We start from the raw sequence: 13,862 nt of genomic DNA, 5'->3' as shown, positions 1-13,862 counted from the left end.
CTGCTGACTGACAACATGTTATTAAAATTGAATCAAATGCATACGACCAAAAAAAGCTCCCCAGCTTCACAAAGATTTCCGGCTGGATGAACCGCCCCACCAATTCTCTCTCTCTCTCTCTCTCTCTGTACAGTTGTTTGAAAAGCAATTACAGAGGTTTTTGCCCATTGGAACACGAGGCTCAGGGAACAAAGTGCACTGAATGCAGGGGACTGACTTCGGAGGTGAAGTGTGAGAGGAGGAGGCACCGCACAGAAACACTGTGCTGAGGACTCAGCAATAGGTTCACATTTGGCCTGTGGTTTGGTGAATGGTTCACTGAGAGACCTGAGCGTACTCTCCTAGCCGATTATTATTTCTGCCTGTGAAAACCCCACTGCACTCACAGAGTTAATACCCGAGATGTGGAAATGCAGCAATATCGCTAAAGACGCCTGATGAGACTGGTTGGGCACCAAACGCTGGTGGTTAAACATCCATCACTGTCACTGACCTTTCTGCTTCAGCTTTGACTTGCAATGAAGGTTTATTATGGACGGTTCAGGTAACCTCCAAATAAAGTGGTTCAGATTTCTTGGATGAACTTTTTACTTGTTTTCAAATGTGTGTCTTAGTCCAACAAACGTCATCAGCTAAAATTCAACATTTAGAATTTATAATAACTAACAGAAATAATAAACAAAACTACGAAACAAGGCCAAATGTGTAATAGACCATAGAATAGCCTTCTACACTGGGTTAAGTTGATTTGGAGGGCTTGGAAATAAACTTGAAGACTCATATAATTCATCATTGGTTTTCTGAAGCTTGTTGCCATACTGGGCTGTAATGCTGGGCATTTTAACGTGGGTGTTTACAGGGACTGACTCGCCTCAAGTGGCCATTCCAGGAAATGCAGGTTTTAAGACTTCCGCACTGGCTTCATTTCTCAGTCTCAGAGGTTGCCGCTTGGAAAAACTTCCCTGTTGGTGTGTTCAAGTGTTTGTTTTGACAAACAGTCAAATCAGTTGCTAAAAAGTAAATCAAATGCTATTTCCCATAACAAGACTGAGGTGAGTTTGGCTGCATTTCAGGAGCTAAATCTGGAGTTACCATCCTCAAGCACCAACAAAAAGAAGATTTTATGTGATGATGTGGTGCAAACAAACCAAAAGATAAGGAACTGTTTACTGTGACTGATGATGTACATCCAGCAGGCTTGACGACCACCTGTGGACACAAGTGCACCGTGTGAAGAAAAGACTCAAATGTACAAGTGAAGTGTGCAGCGACCTCGTTGTCCCGGTCCTTCTCCAGGAAGTGTCGGGCCACGTGGCTGGGCAGGATGTTCCTCAGCATGTTCTCATTGTGCTCTCGCAGCTCCTTCATCTCGTTGATCTCCTCTTTGGCCTGGACACGCCACAGGAAGTCCAGCCGGGCTGTGTACTCCAGCTGAAGACAGGCAAAACGCAAAACAGACAAAAGGTTACGTTTATCAGTCGCTGCAGAACCTGCTCCTCATCATTTCTGTGTGATTCAAGACTATTCTGAACAGGGAGTAAACACCCACCTTTCAACCCTGTACACATGTAGGCTGTTCATTCTTTGTAGTATTTCAAACACATTTTAATGCGCTGCTCTTAATGCAGTCTCAGTGTCTTTGGTTGCCTGTAGCAAGGTGTGTATGCTTTAGATGTAATGATTTTGTTCAGCACTTTGGTCAACCTGATTGTTTTTAAATGTGCTTCATAAATGAATTTTGATCTGATTTGATTCTGAACACATTTGTGCTACTTCTCTAGACCAGAAAATTCCTTCTCCACTTTTCCTCGCATCCTCTGTCAGACTTCCCAGGCAGGTCCGAGACTGTTTATACCAAAGATCAGGAGAAAGTCTGCTTACATCACTGGGATGATGGAGAGGCCAAGCTGCATTTCTGGAATGAACGGCTAAATTAAAAATATCTGTTAAAGGCTGGATCAATTATGAGACACAGGAGAGTGCGATCAATCCAGAGCATGGCTAAAGGACTTTAATAGGCAACACAAATTACTTTTCTGAATGCACAATTAATAAGAAGTCTGTTGAATACATTAGAGACAAAGAAAAGTAGCATTCAGTTCTTACTTTTATGAGAAAATGATTTTGGAGGGGTTAGGGGAAACTGTTTTGCGATTCATTTTCTAACCAGTATCGTGTCTTAATCACATGAGGTACAAACACTTCCATCTCATTTTCTGTTTATCTCATTTAGAAACGCAAAGCCTGCAGGCTTGCATTATCTATAGGGTAATGAGGGTGGGTGGTATAAAAAACAGCTCTCTCACTCATTAACCAACATAAACTACTTTATATATAGTAGCTGGTTTAGTCCAGTGGTTTCCAACTTTGCTTTTCACTAGATACAGCTGTGAGGTTGTGAGAGGGTTAAAGGCTTTTTTTAAACTTTTGATGCCTGTTTGGACCTTGATCAGTTGATGAAATGAAGCCACCTGAGAAGTTTAAAGGGGAAATCACAAGTCGCAGACATTTGGACCGGTCCATTTGGTCCAAATGTGTGGGAACCACTGGTTTAGTCTTAACAGTAAGGATGCATTGTGTTTGAAAATATTATGTGAAGTCTTAATCTAAAACAGAAACAATATCTGATCAGTGCAATGGAGTAAGAGTACTTGTGTTATTTGGATAACTGGGCCCTGCAGCTTTGACACTGCCAGTCAGAGGCCGCGATTCATCTTATGGTCTTAAAATGATTTTGTAGAAAAGTGGGGTGTCAAAAAAAAAAACCATTTCAAAATAAAAGCCTTGTTTATAGCTTTGTAATGAAACGTTTTATGTTCACTGTGCTCGATAATATAATTACTGCTCTGACTGGAGGCAGCCTTAATGAAGAACAACCTCATCTGGCTTCTTCAGCGTGCAGCCATTAGTTTATTATGTAAGACGCCTGAGCCTCATCTGCTGCTTCTGGAGACAGAAACCAGCTTCATAGTGTCAAATATCTGCTTAAATCAATTGATTCATTTGTATTACATGACCAGTCATACAGTCATACAGTCAGAAAAGAGTCTTCTATCCTGTGATTCCTAAAACTAGACTATAATCACTGGTCTGTTGTTATATCGGTCATTAAAAGGCTCACAGCATAATGTAAAGGCAAAGTGTGTGTAAACATTGTATGGTTGGTTACTGTGCAGACATCAGACACAACACATATTTAATAAGCACTGAGTGAGGATGAGATCCTGATGAAGAGGAATAAGAGGGCAATAGTCTCCTCCATCTCTAATAGGCTCATATTCACAGCAACACCCCCCCCACAAAAAAAAATTCACTTCAGGCCTGGAAGAGAAAGCTCTAATTAACGTCTTCACACCCTCTATGTTCACGCACAGAGGATGGTGATGTGAGGTTTCAGCTCCAAAGAACTGAAAAGCCTTGTTCCAGAGTCCAAAGGACAAAGCTGCTCTGTTTGCCAGTATATTACCTCTGTTATACATCATTACTACCTCTGTCTGTGGCTGGGTACCCAAACAAAGAGAGCCACTACTGTTTGGTCAGTTCGCTCCTCTTCTCCCGCCTCAGTTTCGCCCCAGTGCCAGTTCTCGGCTCAGACGTGGTTTCCCTGGCTCCACTAGCTGCGACAGTGGCTAATGGGCCGTAACAAATCGAGGCCCCAGCACCTGCCTTCAAGTTATAAATCTTCAGCTTTCAGTTCTGGCCAATTTGGTGACACCTGTGATTGCTGGTGGTCAGCCAACAAATGTGGCTAAAAGCCCTCCCAGGTTTCTTGTGTGAGTTTACGTTTTTCCTCACTTGTGTCTTCTCCTTGTCTTCTCCTTGTCTTCTCTACGATGTAAAGCAAGCGCAGAACAAATGTAAGACAAAATAACGAGGTTTCAACTTGACTTCAGGGGATATTGACCAAAAACACTGGCATAAACAAACTACTGTATCTACATAATGTAGACTCAAAAAGGTCAACACAAACAAATCTCATACTTTGAATCAGTGTTGATTTTTAAAATATAACCATCATCACTTTTCCCTAAGCTTCCTCTAATATGTCTCAAAACAAACACTTGGTCATTATGTTGATCCTCAAAAACCTTTTCAACGATTCAAATGACCTGAAAACAAATTTCACGTCTAGAAGACTGGGTTGTAACATGGCCCCCGCTGTAAGCATGAGGACAGTTTGTAATACCGATCAGACAGCCCAGAACCAGTTCCATCCATCCACCGTATTTAAACCTGGCACACAGCCAGAAAGCCGTGGACACTGGACCACAGAGCCAGAGCCGGGAGTGATACAGGCCTCCTGCCGTGAGCCGCCGTCGTCTCTGCTTTGCCCAGCAAGTGGTGAATTCACCCGGGAAAACCAGTATGCCGCTGGATGATGACTTCAAATGCAGCTGCTTTCTACTTTCATGGGACTACAAAGGACCTTCGGTTGCAGCCGTCTCCCCTCCGTCTCTGACCAACACCCTGAATGCCCTGAACCACATAAACAAAGGCTGTCACAAAGAAAGCATGAAAGCACCACGCTGACGCCAGTTGCCTTCAGATTGGTGCCCAACTGTATCATTATCTGACTGGCTTGTATAATGAAACAGAAGAGGTTTGTTTGTGGTTTGCTCTGTATCAGAAGAGCTCAGGTCAGATATCGCACAGCGATACAGCCTAACACTGCTGCTTATCAGAGGACTGAAGCTGCAGCTGAAGTGCAGAGTGGAGTGTGGGACTGGCCTCGTGTAGCAGTTAATGCTGACATACGCTCAAAGTCACATTCAACCCAACAACAAACTACTACTGGAGTCAGCAGCCAAGAAACCTCTGCTGGAAACACAGTGTGTAGTGTGTAGCCAGGCAAAACTCCACCCATAATGCACTCTGCAGAAAACAACAACAGCAGTAGCTGGAGGACTGACACACATAGTTCCACTGAGAGATGGGTCTTCTCTGCTCGTCTTGTTCGAACACCATCAAGACTGCAGCTGTCTCTCGTCTCCTCTGTTGTTCTTACTTCAGGGCCATGGCTAATTAGACAGCTGCATAACAACACAAATGATACAACACGCTCTTGCTCTCTCTGTTATTCCCTTTTAGAGGAAAGGGTCCCTGTTGTTTTTACCTACACCTTCACATTGGTTAGCCCCACAAAGCTCAGCCCCACCGGCTCAGGGCAGCGCAGTCGTTGGTTCCCTCAGACAAAGACTCCAAGGTTGAGCACTGCGTGATATTTGAAGCAGCATTTTAAAGAAGGACTGAGTAAAAGTTCATTAAAGCAGACTCTGTAGTGGCTCTGCTCAAACCCACTCAGGACAAAGGAGAATTACACAGTGACGTCTATAATCCAACAAGTGCTCCGACCTTTACAGTGAGATAACTGAGCAGTGCTTCTCTGAAAGACACACACAGGTTTTCTGATGTGACACCTCCTACGATCGGGCCAAGATCAGGTGAACATACTTTGAACAGGAATTTAATTTAGCCGACACTGTTCAGTCTGCCATCTCACCTGCTGGCCGTGGTAAAACACAGCGAGGAGGAACATGGCCATCAGGAGCAGAGACGTCTCCTTGGTTCCCAGGAAGTTTCTGTGTGAACACAAAGAGAAAAGAAGAAGCTTTAATAGTCTATTAACAAACAAGAACAAGTTTCATCCTCTTGCAACAATACAGCTCAGAAACCGAGCTGCTGCTTTACTGTTTGCATTGCAAATATCAGCAGGTTCTGATTTGAACCTAGAACCTAATACAGGATTAAAACATACAAATCTGAAAACAAGTGTTATTTATGCAGGAGAGGTTTGACAAATGTAAGTAGCTGTTTTAATACTTCTGTTCTGATCTGTTGTAAAAATAGCTGCAGATTCTTCTTCTGTGTATTGACTAATTGCTTCAGCTCTAGAATAAACAACAACATAAATGATGTACTGTGCAAACAAACCTCTGGCTCTGCAGTGGGAGTGTGTGCTACAGAAAATAAATGTTATATTAAGTCTGAAGCTTTTTGCAGTGCAGATGAAACAGCAGCCTGGCTTCCCAGGAGAATCTGCCTACAAACTGTGTAGAGTGTTTTTTTTTTATCTTAACAGGTCTATTCATGGTTAAATTCTCATTCTCATACATCAGTCACTGTAAAGGTCAATGTATTATAACCAGGGATGTCTGTGAGATGGGTTTCGTCGCAACATTTATGTCAGGCAAAAAAGGTCAACTTGGCTCCCTGATGCGTCTTTGAAAAGGCAGAGGCAGATGGAGAAATGAAAAGACATTAATGGACCAGTCTTTACTTTAATATGTGCACTTTGTTAATATGGACTTTGCAAGCACTAAGGAGCTAGTTTGACTAATTTACCTACATTAGTATCAAAACTTATACAGCAAACACAGGGGAACAAAATCAGGTCTGTGACTGTGGAGGGGAAACTGTTCTGTTGCTGAGTTCCTGGTCAAACAAGACGTGTACAGGCAGAAAGAAAGAAAATGAACAAATGTAGGGACAGCTGAACGTGACTGTATGTGCCACTCACTCTGTGTTGTGGTGGACAGTGTCGTAGCGAACAAAGAGCGAGGTGTAGAAAGCTTCGGTCAGCAGCGAGTAGATGGCAATCATCACCAGCAGCACGGCCAACTTCAGCACAGAATTCAGCCGCAGGAACACGGCACACGTCACCATTGCCAGGACCCCGGTGAACACAAAATACTGGGAATAAGACAAGGGCACGGTTACTCTCATCAGGTGCATCCTTTATTTAAACAACCTACTCTGCTTTAAATTGAGAATGTAAAGTAAGACTGAGTGGGATGTGATTCAGATGCTCACGCACAAAGCTTCTCTAATAATTTGGTTTATGACCAAATAAATGCAAACCTTGTGACCCTGCCATCAGCCTCAGCTGTGCTCTGTGTTTAGTAAATGTTAGCATGCAATCACACTGAACTACAACGGTGAACACACAACATCACACCTGCTAGCATGCTTTCTGAAAATTTTAATTCAGCCTAAAGTCACAAAAGAACATTTTAAATGCCAAAGCAGGTCAGCTTTCCTACTGCTCAATTGTTTATGTGGTATTCCAGCTAGAATTACATTTCCATAATCAATCTGCAACTAAAACAACAAAAAACAGTTGGCTTTAGTCTGTAGTATTGGCCAAAACACTTTCCCATTAAGCAACTCATTAGCATCTTTTTAATCAGACTCTCCCTGTCTGGTAAACATGCACATCTAAACCCTGAGTCGGTACCACAGACTGAGCTGATCTTCATGTGTGGTGCCTTTGAGAAGACAAAAACACTCAAATTATTTATCTTTATCTCATTGCTCCAAAAGCATCAACTAATTTAATATTCCAGTGTGGTTTTGCTCCAGCTAGAAAAAGACAGTAACTCTTCTTTCAACATCTAAAACAGCTCTTCTGTGCATGCACACATACACACACACACAGGCCTTCTTGACCCTCAGGAGTAAACATATTTGTAATGTTCTCATGCAGCCATATGCACCTCTCAACAAAGCTCGGGGCTATAGAAATGTTACTCCCTTATTGGGTCCATCAATCAGCTTCATATTGTGTGAGCAAAATAACGCATCAAATATTTTCTCTGATGGCTCCATCAGTTGCAGCTGTCTGAGAGCTGAGAGCTGATGTCACAGAGGTTTGAGTCATGAAGTCGCACAAGTGACAAAACACAACAGATGGACCTGGCTGTGAAACTCAGACCTGACCTCACTGAGACGCTACCTCTGGGTAGAAGCAGATGTCTGGGATGGAGGCCGACTCGTTGTACGTCTGGTTCCTCAAGGTGCTGGACTTGTCGAAGTCACACCACAGCTGTGAGACACCAATGGGGTCATTGTCATTGCAGGGCATTAAATTAATGCAGAATCAGTGTAAAATACCCAAAATGGCTTTTCATACATGATTTCATCAAGCAGTGACAAAAATAACATGAAAAGACGCAAGTCGGGATGTGTCACAGTCAATACAGAGGGATCATTATTAGTAGTAACATGTTTGAATTTCAGATTTTATCCATTTTTATTTGAAGTGTTTCAATATATGACATAAAAATCTGATATTAAAGACACAAGTAGTTACTGAGTATTCTGTTGCTCCGAGGGGATTCATGGTCAACCCCCCACCTTCACTGTGCAGGACAACAGTGTCATATCCAAAAGAACATTGGGGTGCATGGGGACATAAAGCTGGTTTTCTGAAAACTACCCAACTGCTTTGCTGTCTTTGTTGCCTTACTTGTCTCTGCTGTTTATTTCTTTTATGTTTAAAACACTTCAGCGGCTTCTCTTCTCGTGACCCTGCTGCTTAAAACTATTATTCCAATATACAGCAGCAAAAATATTTTGAAACAATGTTATGCATTTTAATTAACATAACGAGGAAACATTTTTTTATGAATACATCTGCAAAGTTACAAAATAATCATGGTGAATGTCTCAGGCTCTAACACTGCAAAACAGTGTTTAATTTTATCTAAACTATGTTGTATTTTGTCCACAGTATTGTGTTTTGGGCTCCATATATGAACTAATAACTCTTATGGTTTCTTCCAGGCACTAAAATCTGGTTAAAGTCAGAGACAGTTTGTTGTCATAGTTAAAGAAAAAAAAATCCCAGTGGTTTAGACGCCTAAATGCCACCACGGGCTCTGCAGTGTCAGTTAGATGCTACCGGTTGGTTGTCCATCATTACCATTAATAATAATCAGAATGTTAATTGATTTTTTTGTTTCTCTGAGTTCTTGTACACAAACAAACCTCTGCAAATCATTGTGAAGGTTCTGTTTCTCAGGGCTGTGTAATCAGATCCAATCAGAGACCCTGCAGCACCCAAAGCTAATTATCAGCTTCTTTCATGTGCATTAGTTAAGAAACGCCTCGTGTCGGATGTCGCCCCACTGAAGAACAGAGCTGGCAGCCCCAGTTAATCCGGGGTCGATGAGGTCACGCTTTCAGATCAGATTAAGGCTGCTGAATGAATGAATCTCAAAATTATGCAAAAGTCATATAACCCTTCCACAACACAAACTGATCACATAATACTCATTGTGTGAAAGCCCAACCTGGATTTAATTTAATGGAAAAATATGCTTAAAACTCATCTCTAGTCAGTTTAGGGTCTGTTTAAATACAAAGATAAAGATACATATGAAAAGAACAGGACACAATAAGGTAATATGATGTATAGGAAAGTAATGTAATAGATTACACACATACTGATGAGCTACACTTCCTACTCATAGGCTCCAGCTGTTACCTCTGGACCATGTGCAGGAGCTTCTTTTTATTCTGATGCACCTGTCAGGTCACTGAACTTCTCAAAAGCTTAAAAGGTTTTCACAGCGATGTCTGCAGAAACATGATCAAGGAAAACTAGTTGAAAAACAAAGCAGACTGAGGTGGAAACGTAACTCACTATATTGATCATGGCTGCCAAGAAGTTGATGAGGATTGAGACGAAGATGATGACATTTCGCGCAGCATAGGTCTCGTTGATCCAGCAGCAGGCTTTTCGCAGGACCAGAGGCAGACACTTGTAGTCCTCCGCCGTCGTAACTAGGACCAGGCAGGAATGGAGCAGGATGAGGACGGAGAACTGGATCACCATGGTTACCAACCTGCAGAAACAGCAAATGGCAAAATAACAACAATACCACCTGCAGTTTTCATTCTTATCACTGCTAAACTAAAGCAAAGCTCTGGGATGAAAACGTTTGAGCTTGAGCTTAAGTGTTTGCTCTGTGGTAATATAACATCAGTTTGTCATTGTATAGCAACAAGAGGAAAGCACAGCACATACGTTCGGTGTGGTTACAGCAACACTGTAACCAGAGTATATTATCTATCTGGGGCAAACAAAAGCACCCTGCTAAACATTTGACAGGCACATCTGACCGACCAATGAGCAGCATACTTAGGAAGTTTAAACAATACAACACAGTAGTAATGCTAAACAGCCATTTATCTTTGCATATGGACAGAATCCTCTTTCAAAACCCTTAAAATTAAACTCTTTATGAGAAAATAAGAAAACAGAAGCTAACCTGGACTGTGGCTCTGTTAAATGTGAAAACAACCATCAGTGATCATAGTCAAAACTGTCTATACTCTTTTACCTGGCAGAGGGGAGCAGGCTTTGGATGGCTGTGATGAAGATGAGCACGATGAAGGCGCACACCAGGTTGGACTTAAACACCTCATCCCTCATCTGGGAGTACTGCACCATGAAAAGGAAATGAAGCAGAGGACAGAGATAGAGAAACAGGGTTTCAGACAAACAGAGAAGACTGAACACAGCAACCTGCACCTCAGACACACCAGTGCACCGCCACACACGCATGCAACGCTTCAACCACAAGCGTTAGAGAGAGACAGGAGCCGATGGGTGAGCTGTGGGGTCCTGGGGAGGTGCGAAGCCAGCAAGCACAGTGCTAGCTGTTAGCTGTTAGCAGTTAGCCAAGTCAGAGACTTCAGAATACACTGAGGTGGGAGATGGATTTCGAAAATATTTGTGACATTTGAAAAATATTTCTATTATTATTCTTAATAACAAGCATTTTATTGGCCCTTCAATATCAACACTAACAACTCAACCACAGTAAAATGGAAGAAAAGCAGTGGCAGGGAAGTCACCCACAGTTAAACCCAGTTTGTTTCTGATACCTACTGTTCCTCCATTGTATTTCTCAGAATAATTCAGCATTTTTTTTTACTTCAGTCATTTTTGTCAAATGGCTAAATTTACTGAATGTGTCACAGATTCAACATTTAAAATGAGAAAATCTATCTTGGCGTTTTACAGAACTTAGCTGAAATAACACAGAGACAAAAGATGCTTTGCAGTGTGGGAATTTTCAGCATTAACACAATCTTAAATAGCAGTACTTCCAATTTTGTCAGTTCAGCTCATTCTAATATTTGTTTTACTCAAGGAACTTTGGATTGCATGACTTGTATCTGTAGTTCAGTGTGGTGTTACTAGTTTCGTTTTATTGTATTAAAGTACTTGTCAGGGATCATCCTGATGAGCCAGAGTTTCTTTTGGTCTGAACAAATTGCTTAGAACACTGAGCTTTCTTTCCAGGAATTAGATTAGAATAATAATAGGAGCCAGAGTTGAAACATTCCAGCTCACTAGAGCTATGCAGGCAGAAATGTAAAAATGTCACTTTGTTCTCTATTTATATACTGTAACTAACATTATATTGGCAAGCATAGCTGGTGTCTATGCCAAGCTAACTGCTTCCAGGGCTCCACTACTGAACGCACAATCATAAGAGTGTTATTGATCTTCTTAGTTAACTGTGGAGAAAATCGGAATGAGCTTAATTTCCAAAATGCTGAACTGATATGCACAAAGATGTACAAATGAGCATCATAAGTTTTGCTTAAATTAGTTAGAAATGAATGAAATCTCCACCACTGCAGGGAAGTGAGCTGTTGCTGAGCTGAACAGATTTATTTTCAGGATCTTTGGGGGGTTTACTGACATAAAAGGAGAATCCTGTCTGGTGTCTGAGAACACGGGCCTTCACATTTCCTGAAGGAGCCTGGTGCTGCTGTCAGACTCTAGACTGATAAGTCACCAATCTGGATTGACACCCAGACACATCTCAGTCCTAACCTTTCCACCCCGGTGACCCCTGCTGCCCCGTCCTCGCTCTGTCTCTGTCTTATAGGGTGCTGGGAAATTAGCAAGAGGATACTTCACGTTTCGTCACAACTTTGGCAAAAAAATGAAAGAGGCCAACAGCAAATCACTGCACACTTACTGAAGAGGTAAACAGGTCAACCAAAAAGATAAGGTTCTTGGAAGTGTTTTGAAGATGGCGGAGGGATTCAAAGGGAAACACAAATGTAGAGGAGGGAACGGGCCAATATGAAGGTCAACTCAAAGGTCAAAGAACCAAAAAAATGGGGAGAAGTTGGACAAAAAGCTACAGAGGTGCTTTGCATTCAACAAAGAAAAAGAATATTCAGAGACATTTTCTTGCAGTTATGACTTCCATATCTCATGATTATAACTTAACATCTTGTAATAAGAGCAGTAAGAGAATTACCATGGTTACATAATCAGTTAAAATGCTGCCAAGCCCCCCCCAAAAAGAGGACTTAAAGCAAATTAACTCCTTAGAAATCCAGATTTCTACTTTTATTTTCCCTTAAAGCTATTCCCTGTTCTGACAGCATCATAGCACTGTTACATTATAAAGAAGCTTTCTTGTGTTGTACAGCATTTTACAAACTTTTCTCAAATTTCTTTAGGAACTTAGAATTTAAAATAAGGTTTTGTGGACTTCATCGGTGCTTGGCTGCTCAGGATTAGGTTGTGTCAACTGACCAAACAGAGATCTGTTAAAATTCAGGTGTCATCATAGTCCTGCCTTTCATGTTGATCCTTTGTAATAACTTCACACTACGTGTTCTGTGGCTATATTTAGTTAGAAAGCAGTAACCTATGCGTAGCTCCTACAGCCTCAGCTGTTTTACTGTGCTCTGTGTGTTCCTGTAATGTGTTTATCTTATTTTGTCTTCTCAGATACATAACTCAGCTGTGGTAACACGATTTTCTTTATAAATGTGCTCTATTTTTTAAATAAAGTAGTACATCATCAATATCTAGTGACCTGCTCTCGCTGTTATTAACTCTATTATTGGTCTATAACTATTTCAGGGTAAAGGCCTCATAATTATGAGGTGTAAGGTTTTAGTTATAAGACACAGAAGACAAAAGTTTGAGAAAACATCTCAGAAATGCTTTAATTCTTTAGTGAATGCAACGCACTCCTGTAAAAGAAAAAGAAAAAAAATTGAGCATGTCAACGTTTCCATGAGACTGTAAAAGGTTCACAGGTCCATGGACTTTGGGTCATGAGTAAACTGAAGGGGGTTCTGCTCCGTGGCAAAACAAATCTGTGCTGCCAAACACCAATGTCTCGCCCAGCCGTCTAGCCTGTACTACAAAGAAAAGCTCAAAGCAGATTTTTTTAAAATTCCGAATCACACACAAGTCACATGGTTGAGCTGGTTTAATGCTTCCGCACAATAATGGCAGTAACTTTAAAAAAAAAAAAAGCACATTTTGTTCTGAGGATTTACTGATTCAGGTACCTGTGTTTGTTCCTGGAGTCTGAGGTGTGCCATTTATTAGAACTACTTCATAAATGACTATTTTTAGAAAAACTATCATAATCTAGAGCATTAAATTTCACGCAGTGCGCTGACTCGGTGCATCTTCAGAAATTTCTCACAGAAGACACTGAAAAACATTGATCTACGACAAACTCATTAAGTTAATAAAATAAACATTAGCAAAATACATCTGCAGATTAATTATCCAATTATTTTGTTCTTGAGTAAGAATATTTTACATTTCAAAAGTAATCACAAACAGTTATAAACAGCCTTTATACATGACTTTCTTCCAAACAATACCCGCTATAAAACGGAAACGCAGTGAGCTCGATGCAACACGAGAGGCTGGCGGTAAATGGAAGAGCAACACAAAATGTCAAAGCCTTTAAAAATTCATATTCAATTGTACAGAAAATACTATTTCATAATTTTAAACCAGAAAGGAAATTACTGATCACAGAAGCAGAATTACTGATCACCTGAATTCATTGGAGCATCATATAAATGCAAATTCAATTTATAATAACAACAAACTAATTAATAACTCTAGCCAGTAATTATTCTGGTGGCATGCATCAGACTCCATACGTGTGTGTGTGTGTGTGTGTGTGTGTGTGTTTATTTACCCATAAAATTCCTCAGTTACTTAATTTTTTCTGCAGTACCACAGGTGCCTTTAGCTTACTCATGATAGGAAAGAAAAAACTTTCGGTCACTGT

The 13,862-nt window shown here is 41.1% G+C and overlaps 1 protein-coding gene across 2 annotated transcripts in view; it reads right to left on the bottom strand.

Annotated features, from left to right (window-relative positions):
* The window catches only part of adcy8 (adenylate cyclase 8 (brain)), a 57,296-nt gene that overhangs the window by 8,628 nt on the left and 34,806 nt on the right, over positions 1–13,862 (bottom strand). For both annotated transcript variants that reach the window (XM_020617688.1, XM_020617689.1), the window contains 6 exons: positions 10,125–10,225; positions 9,425–9,626; positions 7,733–7,822; positions 6,518–6,690; positions 5,501–5,579; positions 1,273–1,431 (listed from right to left, as the gene is read on the bottom strand). In XM_020617688.1, the coding sequence (XP_020473344.1) occupies positions 1,273–1,431; positions 5,501–5,579; positions 6,518–6,690; positions 7,733–7,822; positions 9,425–9,626; positions 10,125–10,225 (804 nt within the window). The remainder of the gene's footprint in view (positions 1–1,272; positions 1,432–5,500; positions 5,580–6,517; positions 6,691–7,732; positions 7,823–9,424; positions 9,627–10,124; positions 10,226–13,862) is intronic.

Source organism: Monopterus albus, unplaced genomic scaffold (assembly GCF_001952655.1).
Source record: "Monopterus albus unplaced genomic scaffold, M_albus_1.0 scaffold193.1, whole genome shotgun sequence".
Classification (NCBI taxonomy): domain Eukaryota; kingdom Metazoa; phylum Chordata; class Actinopteri; order Synbranchiformes; family Synbranchidae; genus Monopterus; species Monopterus albus.
This window is presented reverse-complemented; position numbering and strand designations above follow the sequence as displayed.